This window comes from Phaenicophaeus curvirostris, chromosome 2 (assembly GCF_032191515.1).
Source record: "Phaenicophaeus curvirostris isolate KB17595 chromosome 2, BPBGC_Pcur_1.0, whole genome shotgun sequence".
Classification (NCBI taxonomy): Eukaryota; Metazoa; Chordata; class Aves; order Cuculiformes; family Cuculidae; genus Phaenicophaeus; species Phaenicophaeus curvirostris.
Window position 1 is genome coordinate 123518514 of NC_091393.1, and position 22025 is coordinate 123540538.

A 22025-nucleotide genomic window follows, 5' to 3' on the forward strand; every position below is an offset into this window, starting at 1 on the left:
TTTAAATTTTCTTTTCATAGAGCTCAGTGTCGGTGCCGTAAAATGGGTGAACTTTGCCTTCCTCCCTGTCAGTTTTAAATTCCGTGTGTGCCTTGTGTGCATTCAGGACATGACTGAGAGAAGCAGATTCTTCTAGTGACAACCATTCAGATTAAAGGCTAATCTAAGGTAAACCTCCTGCCCTGCACTCATTGGCAGCAACGAGGCTCAGGCTCAGTCAGGGGCTCTCGTTCGATACCCAAATGCATCGTAAGCATATGGGAGATTGGATTAAAGCAGCTGGGAGCCTAACAGACCCCACTTCCCACCTGCACACAAAATGGATTTACACAAGTACAGGAAGAAAAGGGTAACAGAGTTTTGTGTCGCTGGGTAGACCCCACAAGGCAAACCTCGCTGATTCCTTGCCCTTGCTGAAGTGGAGGGATGGCAGCCAAATCTGATTGCTGGGGTAGCCAGTAGCTGAGCTACTCGCTGGGCTTCTCTTCCAGTTTCATCCCCCTTGGAAGTTCATGCCTAAATATAATGTCAAAGCCTTCCAAGGAGACCCCACCTCCCGCTGCCGGTGGTCAGTCTCACCGCAGGTCACGACGAACCATGGAGGTGAGATGCTGCTCCCCATCAGGCCCCGAAGGAGGGGGCTGCCCTCAGCCACTGCCACCAGCACCTCCTGCTAACTGTGTTCTCCTGCCTTCCTCTGCCCCGTCTGACCCCAAACTTGCTGACCTGCCGCGGCTTAGGTGGATTAGATTGTTTGTGCTGAGTCCCCCACTTTAACAGGCGAACACCACCTCGGGCATCTGTCCCCTGGGAGCCCCTGCAGGCTTGTGTCAGGTCACTGGGTTTTCAGGAAGGACTCTGTAGATTTGAGTACTAATTCCTTAAGTCACTCCTGCACCTTATGAGAATCCCTGCTGGATTCAATCCCCTGCTGCATCCTCTCGTCTCTATTCACTTTCTGCATTGCATGTAAAATAATAGAAGTGGAAAAGGTTTTAAACTACACCCTGCTTTTGGGGACTCATTGTTTCCAGCTATCACTTGTTCATCTCCTTTTCTACTTCCCTTTCTGGGCTGTAGATAGAAAACACAAAATTAACTCACTCTCCTTGAGGGCAGGAGTTTCCTTAAGGGAAACTCAGGTTCTTTTAGACCTGGTATTTGTTATCCAGGTCTTTGAAGATGAGGAGGAGAAGGCAAACGAGTTCAAAGTCTCATGCAGTTGAGTACAGCCAGTGGCAGTCTAAGGTACAGTGGTTCATCACATACCTCGTATGAATTTCATATCATAGTTATGTATAAAACAGTCTCAAAACGTTACAATAGACTTTCCCTTCAGAAAACTTCTAGACTGGTTGATGGAAAGGTCACTGGGATTCATACAACTATCATACGAGGGAGGGAGTTTTGTTTTCCTGCAGTTTTTGAGATCACAAGTTTGTCATGCTGCACCAAATATCTTATTTTCACCTTAACTCTCTGCAAGACCACGGTTCAGAGGCCTAGCGTGAGTGCTGAGTATTATTGTTACAAAAATGTGTGTGTGTTATAGGCTTAAAGCATGAAATCCAATAGCTTTCACATCATTAAGCACTCAATCTGCTGCATAAAACAGATGCTAACTCACTGGGACACTTCATTCAGAAGACAAAGCAGCAGCACATGTATCTGTCCCTGAGGCAGAGCACAAGACTTTTTTTGCTATGTTGCACCTGAGAATTTACAGTCTCTGAAGATGCAGCCTGACGAACCCAGAGATGAACACACAATGCAGGAAGGAATGGTCCTAGCGCCAGTCTCTAATCCTAACTGGAGAGCAGCGATGATCTTGGATGGTAGGGAAACATGAACGTTTGCTGTAGAAGTGTAGAAGCAGAAATAAATCTTATTTCCTGATCTGGTTCTTGTCCTGAACGATGTTAGGCAGGACTCTGAGTTTCAGCCATGTCCTTCAGCTTCCTGCCCTCATTTTTGCTGCGCTCTGTGCTGGATGGTTGAGGAGGGATTGTTCAGGCCCTGTGGAACTGAAAGGCGCTTGCTCAGCTTCACTGATGGAGACAGATACACTTTGGACACCCAGCATCCATCATCCATATTCAGCAGAGGATCAAAAGGATTTCCTTCGCACCTTGGTGTTCTTCATCATGTAGCTTCATCTCTGTTTTACCTAGAGGTTGTTTCCACCAGTGTTCATTAAAACAAGGTTTAAAAAAAATCTCTAACATTTTGTCTCTGGGTTGTTTTCATTGTAATCTTTCCTAACCCTTCTGATGAAGTGTCTGGAAGAAGTAAGCAGGTTATCTCACTAGATTTATTAATAAATAATACTTGATACATTTGTGGCATTTCACCATGCATACCAGCTACAAAAGGTTTTCATAAAGGTTTTCATATTGCAGTTCAGCAAATGATACAGTCCTTACTTTACCCAAGGTATCCTAGCTTGAAGGGTCTGATAAACCCACTCTGCATCAACGCAGCTCACGCTAAGGCAGCTTGGACTGAGAAAATGGGTTGCAAAGTCCTCAGCCATATAAAAAGTATAAAGAAAAGTACAATTTAGTTAAAATCCTTTCAGAGCCAGGACAGACATTTGTTCTCACATATTTTATGAGTGATTTTGATATTCCACATGATCACACTTTGTCCCAAACTCCATACACCTAAATGAGTGCTTAAACCCTTTGTAACACATGCAGTTCTGCAGGCACCATTTCTAAATAACACTGCAATATTTCAGGCTTTGACAGAAGAGAGGAAAGTGGGGGCAATGCAGCATTTTTGAGGATTTCTTTATTACGCAACTTTACTATCATCTAAAAACACCAACATATTAAAGACCAAGACAGAAACTTCAACTCGGAAGCTTGTAAGAACACGTGTCTTCAACCACTGATACAAAGATCTGACCTGTACTGCAAGAGGCATAATAAAAAAACGCTTCTCAGTATAAAAAAGAATGTTTCCAAGGATCAAATAAATAATTTACAGTAATGTGCAAGAAAAGAATAATGGAAATCAAACAGAGATTTGAGAGGGACCATTGTTTAGAATTTGCAGTCCTATCCAGTAAATGAAAGTCTCCCATGATAAGACAAGCAGGACATCACCATCAAAAATCACACGTTACTGCTGGGCTGCTCTGAAGGACCACTGCTGTCTAGAGCCTTGGAGGGGCAGTCTCTGAGGACTTCCAAAGAACTCGTGATATCCAGACTTTCGGAAGAAGCAGCTCGACACCCTTCTGTAGAACTGATGATGTCCAAGGTTTTGGAGGAACGGGCGCTGTAGCCCTTCGCACTGGCATCTCGGATGACTACCTCCTGCGTAGGGGTGAATGTCAGCGGCACAAAGCCCTCACTGTCTGTGGTGAGAACAATCCAAGAGGAACCTGGGAAGACAGGCAAATAACTGTTTATAAGTTTTCCTGTATTACCTATGTTTAAGGTATAAAACATATTGCTTCTAAAATAAAGGTAAAATTCTTCTGTTACAGTTTTTTTCTAGGCAAAACCACGGGGAGATCTATGGGAGATCTGTCTGTGAGGAGATACGGGTGGTATAATCTCAAAAATAAAGGACAGTTAACGACTACAAAAAACAGCTTTCTGGCCAATTTTGCCACTAGGAGAAAAAACTGTAATAAACGCAGAATTCATAAGCATCCAGACTTGTTTTCAATCAGGTATTCATAAGCTACTTCATGGTGCTTAAGCCTGGCAGGTATTGCAAAAAGCAGAAATGTATTAAATTAAATGACAAATTATTATCACAAAAACAATTTAGAAACTGCTCCTATGATGTAATTTCAATATAATTAATTCCAACAAATACAAGGAAGAAATATTTTCCTACACAACCTCATACCTCTGGTCCATTTGCTACTTGATTTCACATCCTCACTACCATTATTTTCACAGTCTGAAACTGTTTATTGAAGCTGAAACGCTGACTTCTATCAATTCCTATAAACCAGAAAATTCTCATACTTGCATCCATTAAGTTGACGAAGAAATAAAATGGAGCTCTTGGGGGAGTGAGGGAATTCAGAGAAACATTTCCATCTGTTTGCAAATTTACATTACGTAACTTCTTGTCACAAGGAAGGTCCCAAGAAGATTGTGGCTTGGAAGCACGCAACCCATTAATCTTTCAGCTTAATTTCTCATTTGGACCAAACTTTAAAATCAATACAGTTCAGGAATTTGAAAAGACCATTCCTACTGTTCCCATTTACCCAGTAATATTTGTAAAATATATAAAGAACCCTACACTAACACTGCTTGCTTTCAAATTTTATCTAATAAGGCTACTCATATGCATGTAGATTTCTCATTCCTGGGCAACCAATTCTGTTGTTTACATTTTAAAGCTAAAAACGAGAAGTTGAAACTAATACAGCTAATGGGAACATTTTTCTTGCCAGAAAGACCAGCTGTTCAAGTTTTACAGTTCAAAATAACGTTTCAGTCTGAAAAATTAAAAATTCAGTATCTATGAAAATGCCTCCTGTTCCACCCCCTGCCATGGGCAGGGACACCTCCCAGAGGACCAGGCTGCTCCAAGCCCCATCCAACCTGGCCTTGAACCCCTCCAGGGATGGGGCAGCCACAGCTTCCCTGGGCAACCTGGGCCAGGGCCTCCCCAGCATCACCTGGAAGAATTTCTTCCTAATGCTTAATCTAAATCTCCCCTCTTTCAGCTTCAGAACGTTACCTCTCATCCTATCCCTGAACTCTCTGGTCATCTTTGTGGCCTCCTCTGGACTCGCTCTAACAGATCCATGTCCTTCCAGCGCTCAGGACTCCAGAATGTAGGGCCCCAGGTGGGGTTTCAGGAGAGCAGAGAAGAGAGGCAGAATCACCTCCTTCCACCTGCTGGTCACACTTCTTTCACTAATGAATGATCTGACTACAGTTTCATCTAGGTATTGGAATACTGAACACATTCGAACAACAGCCTTGAGGCTTTGGGACACTAGCTCAGTAATCTGTGAGCAGACAAGCAGCAGACACAGTGGGCAAGCAGCTGGAACAGAGGACAGAGAATTCCTGTAGGAGCAAGGGATCACAGCCCAAAGGGAGGTTTGTATCTGTGCCAAAAGCAAGGCGCTCGGAACTGACAGGCAGATGGACACACAGGATGTGCGTGGGATGGATGGATAACAGGTAAGAAAGGTAATTTTCTTCACATCAAAAACTGAAGTGAAATGCGTTGCTAAAACATACAGAGCTACTTCTGTGTTTATAAAAACTATAGGATTTCTTAAGAGATCGGGTGCTGTAACTACACATTAAAATATAGAAAACTGCATCTAAACCCACCAGTCAGCTCTAACCTCCTCATCACTCAGAATTCTCCAATTAAAATAGCTAAAAACATACATAAAATACTGGGTGACAGTAATTTTCCTGCTAACCAGCTACTCGGAAAGGGTATCAATATGTAGAATTCCGCTCATTTTTTAATAACAAAAACGATTCTTCTCAGTAAAAGTCCAGAGAAGAATTTTGATATTATGAAACAAATGAGCAAACTTTTATCAATAAACTTTCATTATTTATTCCTTGTTATTTTTTTCCAGATGGGATTATGAACATTGCTGCTGCTCACTGAGAACATCACCTGTGTTTTAAGTGTTTGTATTATTGGATAATTACAACATACCATGTTGCATTTCTACAAGAGAGAGATTGAATATCTGCTGGACTATATCTAGACGGAGTTTACCACCACAAAGAATAACAGCTCGTCTTTCATCTGAATCACTTCTGGAAAGCTGCCTCTGTAAGTTCAAGAAAGAATCATTAGATACTGTGATGTGTATTTAAGCAGAGACGTCACAATGGCATTCATCAAAACAGGACCACAGATGTCTTCAACGATATCACTTACACAAAGTCAAATGCTACATTCATTCAGTCTCATTTGCAAGATTTATACTTTCAAGTCTGAGCTCTCAAAGTGAGTGACAGCAGCAAGTAACTGTGCCAATTCAGCATATGTTAGAAAAACAGGAAAGGAAATCGTGCACTGCTGCTGAAGAAACCATGAGCTTCATCCACAGCGCAATCCTGACTCTTACCCTGCCGCCTGTGAGGGACGCGCTTGGGGCAAGGAACACATGAATACATCAGAAGGGCTTGTCTGGCTCACAAAAACACGAGTTAAATTCTGACTCCTTTTCCGTGCTGTAGACAGAGCCATCCATGAGCACGGAGGGTGTACGGTAGGGGGGAGGTTGGAGATGGACACATCCTCTTTGCCTCCTGCCCTCTCAATTATACAGCTCATTTGGGACATGTGGGGTTGCCTCAAAATTTTCTAAAATACAGCTAATAACTTGGGCAGTAGAGAAACAAACAGGGCTCAGCACATGAGGTGAGGATCCCTGCTCACCTGTTAATGATTTTTGAACCAAAAATACTCTGAGTGAAGCTAAACCACAGCATTTTCTGCCAGGCTTTCCAACGTCACTTGTAATTCAAAAGTCAATCACTTTTATTGCCACGAATCATAGAGTCATAGAATAGAATCATAGAATGGTTTGAGTCAAAAAGGATCTTCAAGATCATCCAGTCCCACCCCCTGCCACAGGCAGGGACACCTCCCACTGGCCCAGGCTGCTCCCAGCCCCATCCAACCTGGCCTTCAACTCCTCCAGGGATGGGGCAGCCACAGCTTCCCTGGGCAACCTGGGACAGGGCCTCCTCACGCTTCTGATCATCAGTGATCAAAATATGTAGGTAAAATTGTAGCCTTACTTGAATTTGTGAAGCACTCCAATAAAGTACAGTTAACCAAGCTCTTGGAGAAGCTCATGCGTATCTCAATTTCAAACTATAAAGAGCTGAATGTTAAAACATGACAAAAATCTGTGCTACCTCAAATTAAAGTAGGCTTTCAAACCAACACCTCAGATAATTGAGACACCAGATTTGGTGAGAGAAACTCGCTTTTCAGAGTGAAGCCCCATATATAATTAAGATTTAAAAGATTTAGATTAAAAAATTAGAGTTGTCATAACTACTAAAAGTCTCCAATGGAAGACAGTGAAGAGAGTAAGGGAATATGACCTAGGACCCAAGACTTCAATGCTACAAAAGCTGAGAATAATAACTTCATGCAATAATAAAACTGAAAAATAAGAGCTTATTGAAAGGAAAACAGCAGTTTAACTAACTCTATTGTCTAAGGTTTATTAATCTGACTTCTAGAAGAGACCCAGTAGATTTGTGCCAGGTTTTGATAATCAGGTAACTTATACTTTCTAGCATGGGATTTGGAAGCACGTTCCCTCAGCCAAAGAAAGGGCCCTTCACACAAAATTTGATTTTAAATCCATTTTTAAGCTACATGAACAGAATTATCTATTGTGTCCCTAAGGGTGCCTTTTCTTCTCAGATGGTGCTCTGAAAACTAATTAGCAACATTTCAGTTTCAGAGCTAAAGCATTTTTCTTTTTTCATTTCAGTCTACATTATTTGAATTGTCCTCACAGGAGGACGGGAGAGTGATACCAATTCCCATACATGGGAATCTTCACTTGTCTAAATTTCTAAACAGAAAGCTTCGAAAGGTACCTCACAGAAACATTCCCTTCATAGAACTTCACAGAGCCATAGAAAGGTTTGAATTGGAAGTGACCTCAGAGCCCGTCCAGTCCCACCCCTGCCATGGGCAGGGACACCTCCCACTGGATCAGGGGCTCCAAGCCCCATCCAACCTGGCCTTGAACCCCTCCAGGGATGGGGCAGCAACTTCCCTGGGCAACTTGGGCCAGGGTCTCACCAAGCTCAGCGTAAACATTTTTTTCCTGATGTCTGATCTAAATCTTCCTCCTTCCAATTTAAAGCTGTTCCCCCTCACCCTATCACTCCATGCTCCTGAAAGAAGCCCCTCTCCAGCTTTCCTGGAGCCCCTTCAGGTACTGGAAGGTCACTCTAAGGTCTCCCTGGTGCCTTCTCTTCTCCAGGCTGAACAACCTCAACTCTCTCAGCCTGTCCTCACAGCAGAGGTGCTCCAGCCCTCAGATCCCCTTCATGGCCTCCTCTGGACCCACTCTAACAGATCCACATCCTTACGTTTGGGATTCCAAAACTGGACACAGATGGGGTCTCAGGAGAGCGGAGCAGAGGGGAAGAATCCCCTCCCTCACCCTGCTGACCACACTTCTACTGACGCAGCCCAGGATCCAGTTGGCCTTTTGGCGTCAGACAAGTCTTTAACTTTACAACTGAAGAGTCAGACGTGGGTTCTCTGGAGCTCCAGCAGCAGCAGCAGAAGGTGCACCTGGCCAGGTCAGAGCCACAGCGCTCAGCCTTGCATGAGGCAGCCTGGGAGCGGCACATTCCCAAATACTACATCACTTTAAAAAACACTGAAAGCCAGAAGAGTAATAGGACTCATAACATTATTTCCACCTCCAGGAACAGGATGGGATGCTAATCCTATTGAACATTACATTATATTTCCCACAAATGCTCTGTTTTTACCACTGGCACAGAGAGCTGTGCAAGAATGAAAGCACTACTACAGCATCCATATGAAACGGCAATACTTGTAGTTTAAAGATACGTTAATTTAAGTTTAGTTTAAAAAATTATCTGAAATATTTCCCTCATTCTATCTCCCATCAGAAAAAAATACAAATGCGCAGTTTTAAAAGAACTGTAAGTAGGAACTGAGATGCAATTATAGGAAGAGTGGGGAGGGACAACAGAACCAAGTCAGGCTTAAAGACTCCTAAACAAGATCCGTATCAGATTCACCTGCATGCAGCAAGATCATCCCTATGTGCTCAATATGCACATTCTGAACATTAAAGGATGCACATAATCCAACAAAAGATTGTGTTTTAATTCCATACAAAGAACATACATCCATAAATAGTTTATCACTAAGGTTTCCGATATTAAAATTACCTGGCAGGTGATGTTAATAAAAGAGGGTTCCTGAGAAGATGGGTACATTGAAAGATTTCTCTTCCCAGATTTTAGCAGCTCAGTTAATTCACAGAGATGATGCTGTAATTCTGTGAAGTTTCCAGACAGTCTTTCCACATTTCTGGAGAAGTAACTGGCCTCCTTTTCACTCAACAGGTTATTCTTGTAAGAATTTGGTATTTTGAAAGCTGCGTCTGTCTGCCTTTTTGGAGATGTTGGCTTGTTCGAAGACGCCAGTGATGTCGCAGACAATGCCAGAGTCCGATTAACCGGTTCGGCATCGAGAGACTCAATAGCTGGAGGAAAATTCATGGAAATCTTTTTATCTTTACGGTCACCCACATTCAACAAGCAGCTTTGTTCATAAATAGGACTCTTAATTTCTTCAATGAGTTTCCTTCTGCTGGTAGGGGACTGAATAGCAGCACGATCTGGTATCAGGAGTCCATGGCTGAGAGGGTGGACGTCTGTAGAGAGATCACGAGGTACACTTGAGAGGTTCAAACAGGAGCTCCCATTAAATAATGGAGATGTGGAAGGACCCACTTCAAATATTAGCTCCTTAATAATCAAACGGATTATATATTTGTCTGATCTTGAAGAGGGAAGAAATGCAGGGTCAGTGAATTTTTGTCTTCCAACCAGTATCAGTAACAATTTATTGGTCAAGAAGCAAAGCCCTTTTGGTTTCTCATTTTTTTCTAGTTGAATTTGTTGAATATTGGGTAAATTAGAAGCAGTCAGCGAATAGACCAAAATAACATTACAAGTGTTGGAGGCAACTGATACAGTTTGTGTTTTGGGATCAAAAGCCATGATATCAGGAACCAGAATGCCTGGGATGCTAACTTTTTTGGTAGAGGTAACCTTCCTTTCAAAAGTCACCAAGATGAGATGCGAAGAATCCTGGCCACTTCCCGTCAGGTAGTCCTTGGGCCTCAGATGAAGGAGAGGGCTGGAATCGGCACCCTGCTTGCTAGAAAGAATGTGAGTTAGATCCACTGGAGATGTAACAGACAAGGACTTCTCAGAGTCCAGTGACTTCTTCCCCCCATCCATGGAATACTCTTCCTCACCGCATAAGCTGGACTGTGAGGGGAAGGACTCCGTTTCCACGCTCGCTGGAACTTCAAATGCAACACCAGCATTTAAACCGCAGATCTTGTCTAGAGGAAGCTCAGTGGCAACTGCAACTTGGAAATTCAGAGTAGCTTCCACAGCACAGATGTAGCCTCCCACATCAAAGATGGGGCAAAAAGAACAAGCATTCAGTGTTTTCTGAGCGTCATCCCAAACATAAGAATGAAGGGCACTGCCTACTCCCACTACTAAGCGATTGCCTTCCTTCGTCCAGCAAGCGCAGTGGATGAGACCACTGCCTTTAATATCTGCTTTAATTCTGGAGTTGTTGAGATGAACCGAGTGCAAGACAGAGGCATCCCGTGTAGTCAGCACAGCCAAGATCTCCTTCTTCGGATGCCACACGCAGCCCTGGGGAAGCACTGGAAATGTCTCGCTGATGTCGCATATCTGAGAAACTAAGAGCTTGTTTCTTTCTGTAACATTAAAACAGAGCTCCCAGATGGTGATATGCTTTTTATGCTGAACGGCGAGCAGAGCTGGGGCATCAGGGGGACCCGGGCCCCAGTAGAGTCCATGGACATGTTCAAACTGACCCACAACACTCGAGTCACCAAATTTGGGTTCTCCGTTATGAAGGTGAAGAGAAGTCAGGATCACCTGTTTCCCATCTGTCCAGGCAATACCATGCACAGGGTGAATTGCTTGGTGTAAGGCATTAAGGCCAGTTCTCAGAAGCTTTGCCTTTCCCAGCTCCATAATTTTTAATGTGAGTCATCTAAACAAATCAGAACGAAATGAAAACAAAAAACATATTGCAGAGGAAAATACCTTATGATTATTTAGCTTATGACTCTGCCAATGCCAGACTCTTCCTTTCAGTGAATCATAGAATCATAAAATGTTTTGGGTTGGAAAGGACCTTCAAGATCATCCAGTTCCAACCCGAGTGCCAAGGGCAGGGACACCTTCCACTGGATCAGGCTGCTCCAAGCCCCATCCTACCTGGCCTTGAACACCTCCAGGGATGGGGCAACCACCCCATCTCTGGGCAGCCTGGGCTGGGGCCTCACCACCCTCATAGGAGAACATTTCTTCCTAATATCTAACCTAAATCTCCTCTCTTTCAGCTTAAAACCATTACCCCTCATCCTATTCCTGCACTCCCTGGTAAAGAGCCCCTTCCCAGCTCCCCTGCAGCCACCCTTCCTGTACTGGAAGCTGCTATAAGGTCTCCCTGGAACTTTCTCTACTCTAAACAAGCCCAACTCCCTCAGCCTGCCCTGAGGCCAGCATTTTTTATGATGTTTCCACACCGAAATGCAATTCTAAGACAAAGAAACTCTGCTGTTTACACAGGCTTCATCTGCTGCATTTTCATCACAAGACCAATGCTCCCATTCTAATCGACAGGTTGCTGCTTCTCAGAATAATGACTTCATTATTAAAAATTTTCCAAATATTGCCTCTCACTCTCAGCTTCCATGACCACTTGTGACCAGATGAAGTAATCTCTCAGAAGTATAACCAGGCATTAATGTATTATCTGTAAATCTCATCCTGTATTAAGTGGGTGAGAACAAGGCATTTGTCTGGTTATTCCAGAAAGGTCTTCAAATAAAATAAATGCAATTTGGAAGAAAGTTAGGATCAAAGCAGATTTTTCTGAGGAAATGAATGGGAAAAGAATTTAAAAGAACTCAGAATACAGGAAAAGGACAGACCCCTCTACCTCTGTCAAGAGCCACACTATGACAGCACATAAACAACTCAATCTTCAGCATCCCCTAATGTAGTGATTATTTTTTTCTTTTCACCCCAAGTGATTCCACAGCTTTTTGCCAAAGTTCACAACACCCCTTGTAGATCACTACTGCTTGCTGGGTAGGATGAAAGCAGTAGGCAGCTGACTGTGCCTGAACAGACCTAGAAAAATCTGCATTTTACACTGCCTTTTTTTTGTTTTTAAATTTCTGCAGTAATCCTGGGGACATTTTTATCATTTGGATATTGGCGTAGGAGCACTTATTTTCCTAGTGTCTGACAAAGTAGACATTGCTGATTCACATGTAGGAAATAAAAGCACAGAAAACCTTCTTTCCACTGTTTCCTAAGAATGGGTTACGTGATTTACCTGATGTCTCAAGAGAAGCTTTTCTCATTGTCCCTACGTAGCATAACAGAGGGAGAATAGGAAACTGCAATTATTATTCTCTGTGATCTGTAACCAGGTGTCTGGGACATCCAGAAGCTACACGCAAGGCACTAAAACTTCAGAAGGGTTCAGGATTTCAGTTTTCGAGCAGTGAGCAATCCCTGCTCTGTGCACAGAAGCCGATTCAAAGGAACTGGTGGTTTCCTCACTTAAGAGTCTCAGCAGGATTTGGCTGAGCTGCAAGGCACAGAATGACTTGCAGCTTTAATAGGAAATATGGAAAACAAAAAGAAAGCGTTTAAGAAAGTCAAGCCGAAAGGGTTTATCACAATGTGCAGGGCCTGGCACTGCTCTGTACTTTAATTAAGTATTTGTGGACGACATCAAACTTCAAGGAAAGAGTGAAGTTCAGAGACTAAAATTGGATAGAAAAAGTAATGTTCTGAGGATCAAGATAACTCCTTCCCCAACTCATAGCAAGTGCAAAATAATAGACTTAGTTAAAAAAAAAAAGAAACTATGGACACCTCTTCAGGAATAATTCACTAAGTAAAAGTATAGCAAAAAAGATCTGGATTACAATGCATCACAAATTGAATACTTCAGTCATGTGAGAACGTTGCCAAATGAGACAGCACCATGATGTCAAGAGGGATGTCAAGAGGGATGCCTTGCACAAGGGAGTTAATTACCCCAGTTCCTCAAAGCGAACAGTGTCTCCACGTGAGCACTGCGCCTAGTTCTGAGTTTAACAGTCCAAGGATAATGGAAATGCTTAACAGAGCCCAGTGACGGGGGACAGGACAAGAGGGAATGGCCTCAAGCTCTGCCAGGGGAGATTTAGGCTGGACATTAGGAAAAAATTTTTCACAGAAAGGGTCATTGGGCATTGGAACAGGCTGCCCAGGGAGGTGGTTGAGTCACCTTCCCTGGAGGGGTTTAAGGCACGGGTGGATGAGGTGCTAAGGGACATGGTTTAGTGTTTGACAGGAATGGTTGGACTCGATGATTTGGTGGGTCTCTTCCAACCTGGTTACTCTACGATTCTGATTCTATGAAACATGAGAAGCAGGTTCACTCAGTTTGGAGAAGATTGTGAGTGGAAACTTGCAAACACTCACCAGCCCGCTGACAAGGGACCACTGATCCGTTATTCTCCAGGTCTGCTCTAGAGAGTGTGAAATAATAATCAGCTTAGATTCAACACAGCAGATTTAGGTCAGCTATTAAGGAAAAAATCTAACTACACACGACAGCCAAGCACTGAAGCAGGTTACCTTATAGAATCACAGAGCGGTTTGGGTTGGAAGGGACCTCAAAGCCCATCCAGTTCCACTCCTGCCATGAGCAGGGACACCTCCCACTGGATCAGGGGCTCCATGCCCCATCCAGCCTGGCCTTGAACCCCTCCAGGGATGGGGCAGCCACAGCTTCCCTGGGCAACCTGGGCCAGGGCCTCCCCACCCTCAGTGTGAGGAATTTCTCCCTAATGTCTGATCTAAATCTCCCCTGTTCCAATTTAAACTCATCCCCTCTTGTCCCATCACTCCACGCCCTCATACCACCAATATCAGCCCCGTCTGCAGTCTCTCTCTATCTAAAAGCGCGAGGTCAGGCAGAGCGCTGGTTCCAAAGCTCCAGTCAGCAGAGATCTGGCTGTTACAAAGTTCATAATAACATCCAAATGAGCCCTTGGAAAGGAACAGAACACACGTGAGATTTCTGGGACAATTTATACCCACGCAGGTAAATGGGAAACACATTGTGTGGGGCCCGTGGGGACAGGGGGCCTGGATGGGCTTTGAGGCCCCTTCCAACCCACACTATGCGATGATTCTGTACCCAGCTCTTGCCTCGCAGCACGGGGTTTATGGGGATCATTCCCTCACGCTGCCCGGGCCCGGTTAAAGGGGTTTTGCTTTCTAGAACTCCAAAAGAAGCATTAGAGAGCTGACCTGCAGCGTCTGGGGCTCACCCACATGCCCCCAGGCTGCGGCACCCGGGGTGTCAAGGCGTGTCCCGGCCACCGAGGCTCTCCCCGAGCCCCACCCCGTGGCGGGGGCAGCCCTGGGGGCGCCCTCAGGCCGTGCCGCCCCGCACAGGCCCCGCACAGCTCCGCTTCCCCCGGGGCAGCCGCCACGGACCGGGACACGGCGGCGGCGGCCAAACCCGCCCGCCCGCGCCGCTTTCCCCGCCCGCCCGCGCCGCTCTCCACGCGCGCCGCCGCTCCCTGCGCGGGCCCGCCCGCACCGAAATTCCCCACCTCCCCCCTCAGCCGCCCAGCGGCGTCTCCTCCCCGCCGGGGCCCGCAGCCTCACCCGCCCGCCGGCCCAGCCCGGCTCCGCTGAGGCGGCCCCCGGCGCGGCCCTGCCTGCGGCGGCACCTCCCGGCTCCGCCTCCCCGCCCGCCCCGGCCCGGCCTCGCCCCGCCCCGCCGCCGGGGGGCGCTCGGCGGCGGCGTTCTGGCCCGTCGCGCCTGATCTCTATGGTCTGAGCTCTAGGACCCCGGCACGGGGCGGGCGCGGGAACTACAACTCCCAAGAGGCGCTGGGGCAGGGACGTACGTGCGTACGTGCGTGCGTGCCGCCCCTCCCCGTCCTGGTTCTAGAGCCTCTGGGTCATAGAGTCACAGTGTGAGAGTCGTGGTGGTGGAGTCAGGGTCGTAGGGTCATGGAATCACAGCATCACAGAGTCAAGGAATCCTAGAATCACAGACCTCAGAGATCATCGAGTTCAACCATTCCTATCTGCCACTAAGCCATGGAATCATGGAATTATGGAATCACAGCATGACCTGAGCTGGAAGGGACCCACAGGCCTCGTCAAGTCCAGCTCCTGTCCCTGCACGGGACACCCCAACATCTACTCTGAGCACATTGTCCATTTGCTTGCAGTCACAGAATCACAGAATGGTTTGGGTTGGAAGGGAGCTCAAAGCCATCCAGTCCTTCCCCGGCTTTCCTGTAGCCCCTTGCGGTAATGGAATCTTCTCTAAGGTCTCCTCGGATCCTTCTCTTCTTTAGGCTGCACAACCCCAGCTCTCTCAGCCTGTCCTCATTACAGAGGTTCTCCAGGCTTTGTGGCTTCCTCTAGACCTGTTCCAACAGTTTCATATCCTCCTTTTGCTGGGGGATCCAGGTGGGGGTCTAGTGAGAGCAGAGTAGAGGGGCAGAATCACCTCCCTTGACCTGCTTCTGGAATATTGTCAGGCCTGGCACCATGGCTGCTTCCCTGGGAGCTGTTCCAGGGCTCCAGCACCCTCTGGGTGAAGAGCCTCTTTCTAATATCCAGCCTAACCCTCCCCTGGCATCTTCCTGTCATTACCCTCAGGTCCTGTCCTTGGTCACCAGAGAGAAGAGCTCAGCGCATGCTCCTCCTCCTCCCCTTGTGAAGAAGCAGTGACCTGCGATGAGGTCTCCCCTCAATCTCCTCCAGCCTGAACAGACCAAGTGACTTCAGCTGCTTCTCATACAACTTCCTCTGTGGACCCTTCACCAGCTCTGTGGCCTCCTCTGGGCACTTTCCAGTATCTTTATAGACATTTATAGTGCGACACCCAAACCTGCACCCGGTGCTCAAGGTGGGGCCACAGCACTGCAGGACAATCACCTCCCTCAGCTGGGGGGCAATGCAGTGCTTGGTGCGCCCCAGGACACCGTTGGCCCTCTTGGCTGCCAGAGCACGATGTTGGTTCATGTTGAGCTTCTCATGATTTGGGACATCAGCCGTTTGAGCAGCCTGGCCTCGCTGCCCATGGGCAGCTCACACCTCTGGAGCTGCAGGGCACCACACTGCTCTCAACAGAAAGCCTGCAACTTTCCAGAGTTGTTTGGGTCCTTCTGCACAAGGTAAAGATGCAAAATGAGGTAATGCACTTCCTTTGGTTTGGGTCTGTTTGGTTTGTGGGGTTTTTTTCCTACTTGGGTGGTTGCATTTAAACCCAGTGAAGAAAGTACAGAAACACGATACCGAACTTCTCCAGGAAAACTTCTTGGTCTTGATTTATTGCATTGGACATAACGTTTTATAAGGTCTCTGAGGCCTTTTTGAAGGTAATTATATGGCAAGACTGTGGCACCTTGTTGGTAGTTGGTCCTGCTTAGCAGTCTGTTCATTGTAATTTTTGAAACCTGTACTTCTGATAGGATGTTGAAGAACTGGAAAAGGTGCCTTGGGGGGCTGCCAAATTGATTCAAAGTGTGGGAAAAAAACATATTTGAAATGTTCGCGAGGTCAGATCTGTGTCTAGCCCAAACTTGGCAAAAGAAGAACACTAGGGGGTGACCTGGCTATGTTGCATGAGCGCCTTTACAGCCGAGAGCAATCACAGCTAAGGAATACCTTAATTTAGTGAAGGAAGGTTTAACAAGAGTCAGTTCAGGTGTTTTTTTCCACGCCCAGCAGTGTGTGTTTTATTTGTGTAACCGCAGGCTGGTTATTTCACAATGTAGAACAGGATGAAAATTGCTGTAGGGTTCTTGGCCAGCAGCTGCTAGCCATGGCTAGTCACACAGCCACGATGTGCATAACCACAACGGCTGTTTCCAAGCAGCTGTAAGGCACATAAACATCTCTTATTTTCTTTTTTTTTCCCTCAGACTTTTCAAGCTGTTTATTGCTGATACATATGATAGTTCCTTCAGGGACTGAAATGATGTGGAATCCATGAGGAGACGTAGATAAGGTGGAAAGTGGAGCAATGAAACTCTGCAAGGAAGAGTGTTTAAAAAGCTGGAATTATAGAAATCGTTTCCTATGGTCATGCTTATTTAAAGCACACATTTTGTCTTTTCAAACTATGTGCTTACACTGAGTCAGGCTTATCCTTAAACACTGAGCAGTCTCACAGAATCTGTTCTCAGTCCCTGCACTAAGGATAGATGTGTGTTCATAACGTAATTTGTTGTAGCATTTGAGCATCTGCTTTTCTAATCAGTTCAAAGCACAACATTAATAAGAACATGGGGCAGTCTGAGAAAGAAGAGCTGTGAATACCCATTAGTGGGAAAGAATGGCAGGGAAAGAAGGAGAAATGGTTGTGATGGAGAGACACACTGCAGACTTATTTATGCACTCGGTAGATTTTTTTTCCTTTGGTCTTATTGCATATGTACATATTCAAACAACAGAATGTTATAAGGGAAAAAGATAATTTGAGGATACTTAATGTTAACTTCATAAGGAAACTTTTAAGAAGAAATATGTAACCCAGGTTATGGGCACTGCTGAAGGAGCAAGTCAATCTCATGATCGTATTTCTTAGTGGGAAAACTTAATGAGGCACTGTCATGTAATTTAGACCCCTAAAATATGATGTGGTAAAGCCTAAGATCAGTAGATAAGAAGTACAGATGTTTTGCATGCTTTTTGTTATTAGATTAAAAATGATTCTTCTTAATTTGGGGAGGTGATTAGTAATAAAGATAATATAAGATGAGCAATTTTGCAGAAAATTACCTAGACCTGAGTCAATGTCATGCTGTTATGCAAAGGCAGACATTGTTATGGGATGTGGGAACAGGATCATTGTGTGCGAGATGTACAAGTGTCTCGTCTGTTCTACTTGGCTGGGTGAAGCCAGAAGGGGTCACAGTATTTCCATAGTATCATCAAACCTGACTTTGTCCTCTATAGAACAAGTTCTTGCAGGGGTTTCCTTGTGGCTCTCGGGGCTTTGAGGAATGGAGAGGATTGGTGAAAATGTTGGGGATTAGGACAGTAACAAAGGGAGTGGGAATTACTGCTTTTCTTTGCAGCTGTAGCTACCACACCTCATCTCCTGAAGCAGCTACTGCTCCATGTCTCCTGAAGCCTGCACTTGCAGGTTGGGCTTCAGCAGGTCCAACGCTTTGCTGATTATTGCAGAGATGAAGTAGACAAAGTCTGTTGTCTAGATGAGGCTTCAAACAGCTGATTCTTATCTCCACTGGGAAGAGGGCATGGGCTGTATGCAAAACTCCTGCAGGAATGTTTTGTTACCCCCTGCAGTTGTTCACGCGGTGACAGGCTACTTTTTCTGTGTGTAAGGACCTACACCACTGCTTTTTCTATGTCTGAAGCAGACCTTCAACTAAATTTTACTAACTGGTTTGCTGTTTAAGAGAAATACTGAATGCATAAGACAGAGTAACAGGAGGTCCAGGGTGGATGTCTGTGAGATAAACTGAACGAGTGATGTTGCTTAGTAGAAAGAAGACTAAACAGAGACATAATGGACATAAGAGTTTTCAAATATTTAAAAGACAGCTGCAAAAGACAAAGGATGGAAATCAAATTGTCAAAATCTCTGCTTTGGGGCAGGAAAAAGGACCTTCCACTCCACTACCATGAAGCTCTATGTCTATGTACTTCCACTTGAGTGGAAGTGCTAGGAAGTAAAAGTCTCCTGACTAGTCACACAGTTTGTTGTGTACTATAAATAACACGTGAAACCAAAATAACATCATGTGTATTGAAAATGAGATAGACTTTGGAGAGTCTTTCTATTTTAAAATTGGTTTGGGTGAAACCATTACGTTGTAAATAAGGATTTTCGATGTGACACTGTTTCTTTGGGATAAACTTCCCAAGGACGTTTTCAGGCATACCCCTTCACAGCAAAGAACATCTTCTTTTAAATTACACATCCTTGTTCATGTGGTTAGTGCAGAACGAAGCTAATATACAAATCACATCCTTACAGGTATTTAACAGTATCATGCAAGAGAGATTGTTTAAATCTGAATCTTTCTAGTAGGCACCTGGAGCTCCCTTTTGCTTGCACCACCATACGTATAGACTTTTTCTTCTTCTCTACAAATCTTGCTGTGAGAACAGTAAACAATTCAACCCTAGATACTTCTATCTCCTACTGTTGTATTTTCTATTTTCCTTTTGTGTAACTCCTCAGCAAAAGCACTACTTTCATCTTTGCTGCTTCTTAGGTTAATCCTGCACTGTTATCACACACAGTTTCCTTTTATGCTATTAAGGGGTACGAGTGTTTTGAGATAACAGTATATGATCGATGATCAGCATAGCTACATTTCGTGTTAATCACAAGATCACTGATATCTAAACAAAATGCTAGTAAGGAAAGGTAGAGGTGGAAACAGATGGCAGTAGTTACATGAGCATGAGAATATTTACAAAGTGAGTATGAGTGCCCCGTCCCTGGAGGTGTTCAAGGCCAGGTTGGATGGGGCTCTGAGCAGCCTAGTCCAGTGGGAGGTGTCCCTGCCCATGGCAGGGGGTTGGAACTAGATGATCTTTAAGGTCCCTTCCAACCCAAACCATTCTAGGATTCTATGAAATCATGGCTTGTTTGAAGTTCAAGGGAAATGTTGACAGTAATTTGCAATGGAGACAGTATTTTGGCTTATACTTTTTTTGACGTATTTGACTTATTTTTAGGTGAACAAAGTTTCTGAAGGAATGATAACAAAAGAAACAATAGCATCATGCCTACAAATCAGGTTGTATCAAATAGGCATGTTAATAATTCATTGATGTGACTTGAGAATCATGATGTCTTCTCCTCTGTGCCAGCACAAATGTACAGCTGAGCTGTAGGCTGAACTGAGAAACTGATCCACTTTAAAAGTGTTTTGAGAGGACTTTTTAGCCATATACATTTTTGGCTTCATTCGTTTCCATCCAGTGACTGTAGGATGAATGAACAAGGGTCCAATGGAGAACAAGAAATCCTTACACCAGTGTCGCTTTGGAAAACTTCACCTCAGCACACCACAGCCAGATTTCAATTAGGACACTAGAGCTTTTCTTACGTGGCGAAAGACTGGGTTTTTTTTTTTTGATGGCTGAAATTAGGACATTATAATGAATTTTGTCTTATTTTTAAAAATAATGCTTGGGAGCTTTGTCTTTCTGTTCTGCCTTTTATATTTTTTTAAATGTATTAACTGTGATTTGAAGGAAGTGACTCTTCTCTGTAAGTGAACTAATGGTTCACCGACTAATGGCTGGTGAGGGGGCTGGAGAACAGGCCTTATGAGGAGCGGCTGAGAGAGCTGGGGGTGTTGAGCCTGGAGAAGAGGAGGCTGAGGGGAGACCTCATTGCTCTCTACAACTACCTGAAAGGAGGTTGTGGAGAGGAGGGAGCTGGGCTCTTCTCCCAAGTGACAGGGGACAGGACAAGAGGGAATGGCCTCAAGCTCCACCAGGGGAGGTTTAGGCTGGACATTAGGAAAAAATTTTTCACAGAAAGGGTCATTGGGCACTGGAACAGGCTGCCCAGGGAGGAGGTTGAGTCACCTTCCCTGGAGGTGTTTAAAGCACAGGTGGACAAGGTGCTGAGGGACATGGTTTAGTGTTTGATAGGAATAGTTGGACTCGATGATCCGGTGGGTCTCTTCCAACCTGGTTATTCTATGATTCTATGATAATGGTTGGCATTTGTGTGGAGCTTTGGTTCATTTTTGTCTGCAGCGTTACTCTGTGGTGTTTAGACTTGCTGCCCTCCTGGCTGCGTCCTCCCTTCTCTGCGAAGATATTGTGGTGCCTGCTGACATTAGGATGGATCCTTGCCAAAGGACAGAGGTCACTCAGTACTAGTGGTTTTAACTGGCAAGTCTGGATAACGCTGCAAATGTCACCTCCTGCGCAGGAAGTTTTTCTGTGCCAGGACTGAACTCTGGCACCGCATCCTTCCAAACATTTGATCACACCTGGCTGTTCACACGTAGGTGTCAAATAATAGCGGAGGAGAGGGAAGCGTGAAGTTCAAGGACGGTATTGGCACCCTGCAAGCAGAGGCTGAATTGCAATGAACACTTTGAAAACTCGCATGAGAGGTACCCAAATGTCATCAGCAGGGAGCTAATGGCTGTTCTCTGCTTCTCCGTCGGATAACAGCACCGGCAGGGAAGTACAGAATCTCAGTGAAGTGGTTTTGCGTTTAACACAAAGATTGTGAAGTTGTGTTAGTCTGTTAGAAAAATATATAATCATACAAAATTGATATTAATATATAAAACACACATAAGTTAATTTCTGTTGTGTGGGATCTTAGAAAATACATTCATACTTACAGGTGTGAAATTGCATAACACCTGGGATTTACCTCTCCTGACTTCACATGCTTAAAAAGTTAGGTCAGATGAGTCCAAGTCTAAAGGACTGTTTCGTAATTGAAATCCGTTCCTATGTGTTGGGTTTTTAAGAACAAGTCAGACAAATATCTGTCAGGATTTACCTAAGAATAATTGGCACTGTCTTGGGTTAGAGAGAAGGACTCTTCAGCTATGTATTGGACAGGGAAGATCATCCAATGCTTGTGGCTTTCTCTTAGGATAGGGAAACACCAAAGTAAAGCTGGCTAAAACTATTTTCATTGTCTAAACGGAGAAAACATAGGTAAAAGTGAGAATCAGAGGAAAGGAAGCTAAGCTTGATGAGACTATTTCTAGTATTTCAGTGGCTGAAAATGTCCTAAAGGAAAATCATAGAATGGCCTGAGCTGGAAGGGACCCACAAGGATCATCAGGTCCAAAATGATTCTTCATATGAGTATGGATAATACTGTTCTGGAGTAGTAGAGGATAAAAGGGAAGGACTAATTGAGGGTCATGCATGGCCTACTTTATACACTTCCTGCATAATAACTTTTCTCACTTCTTGGTTGTTATGAAGAACATCAAAGCACTATTTCATTTTGCAAATTCAGCATTGTGGATAGGCCAGCAGGATTTCAGCTGGCTTTGATTTTGTTGCATTTAAGTTTCGTATTATTTTTTTATTGTTCTAACAAAATAGTTTTCAAAACAGAAGATCTATCTACGCTATCTGGGTTGTAGAGCTTGTGTTGTGAGCGTTTTCCCAAGCAGTGGGACAGTATAAGAAACCGTG

General features: G+C 44.7%; 1 protein-coding gene across 2 annotated transcripts; it reads right to left on the reverse strand.

Annotated features, from left to right (window-relative positions):
• Positions 1–2336: 2336 nt before the first annotated feature.
• LOC138717284 (WD repeat and coiled-coil-containing protein) lies at positions 2337–14541 on the reverse strand. Of its 2 annotated transcripts, XM_069850751.1 has the most exons (5): positions 14499–14532; positions 13302–13348; positions 8925–10803; positions 5668–5785; positions 2337–3391 (listed from the first exon to the last, which is right to left on the reverse strand). In XM_069850751.1, the coding sequence occupies exons 3-5, from the start codon at positions 10782–10784 to the stop codon at positions 3120–3122; spliced, it is 2250 nt and encodes a 749-aa protein (XP_069706852.1). In that variant the 5' UTR covers positions 10785–10803; positions 13302–13348; positions 14499–14532; the 3' UTR covers positions 2337–3119. The 2 variants fall into 2 exon arrangements, with proteins under 2 accessions (XP_069706852.1, XP_069706853.1); XM_069850752.1 differs by lacking the exon at positions 5668–5785 and having other exon boundaries at positions 3191–3391; positions 14499–14541.
• Positions 14542–22025: the final 7484 nt, after the last annotated feature.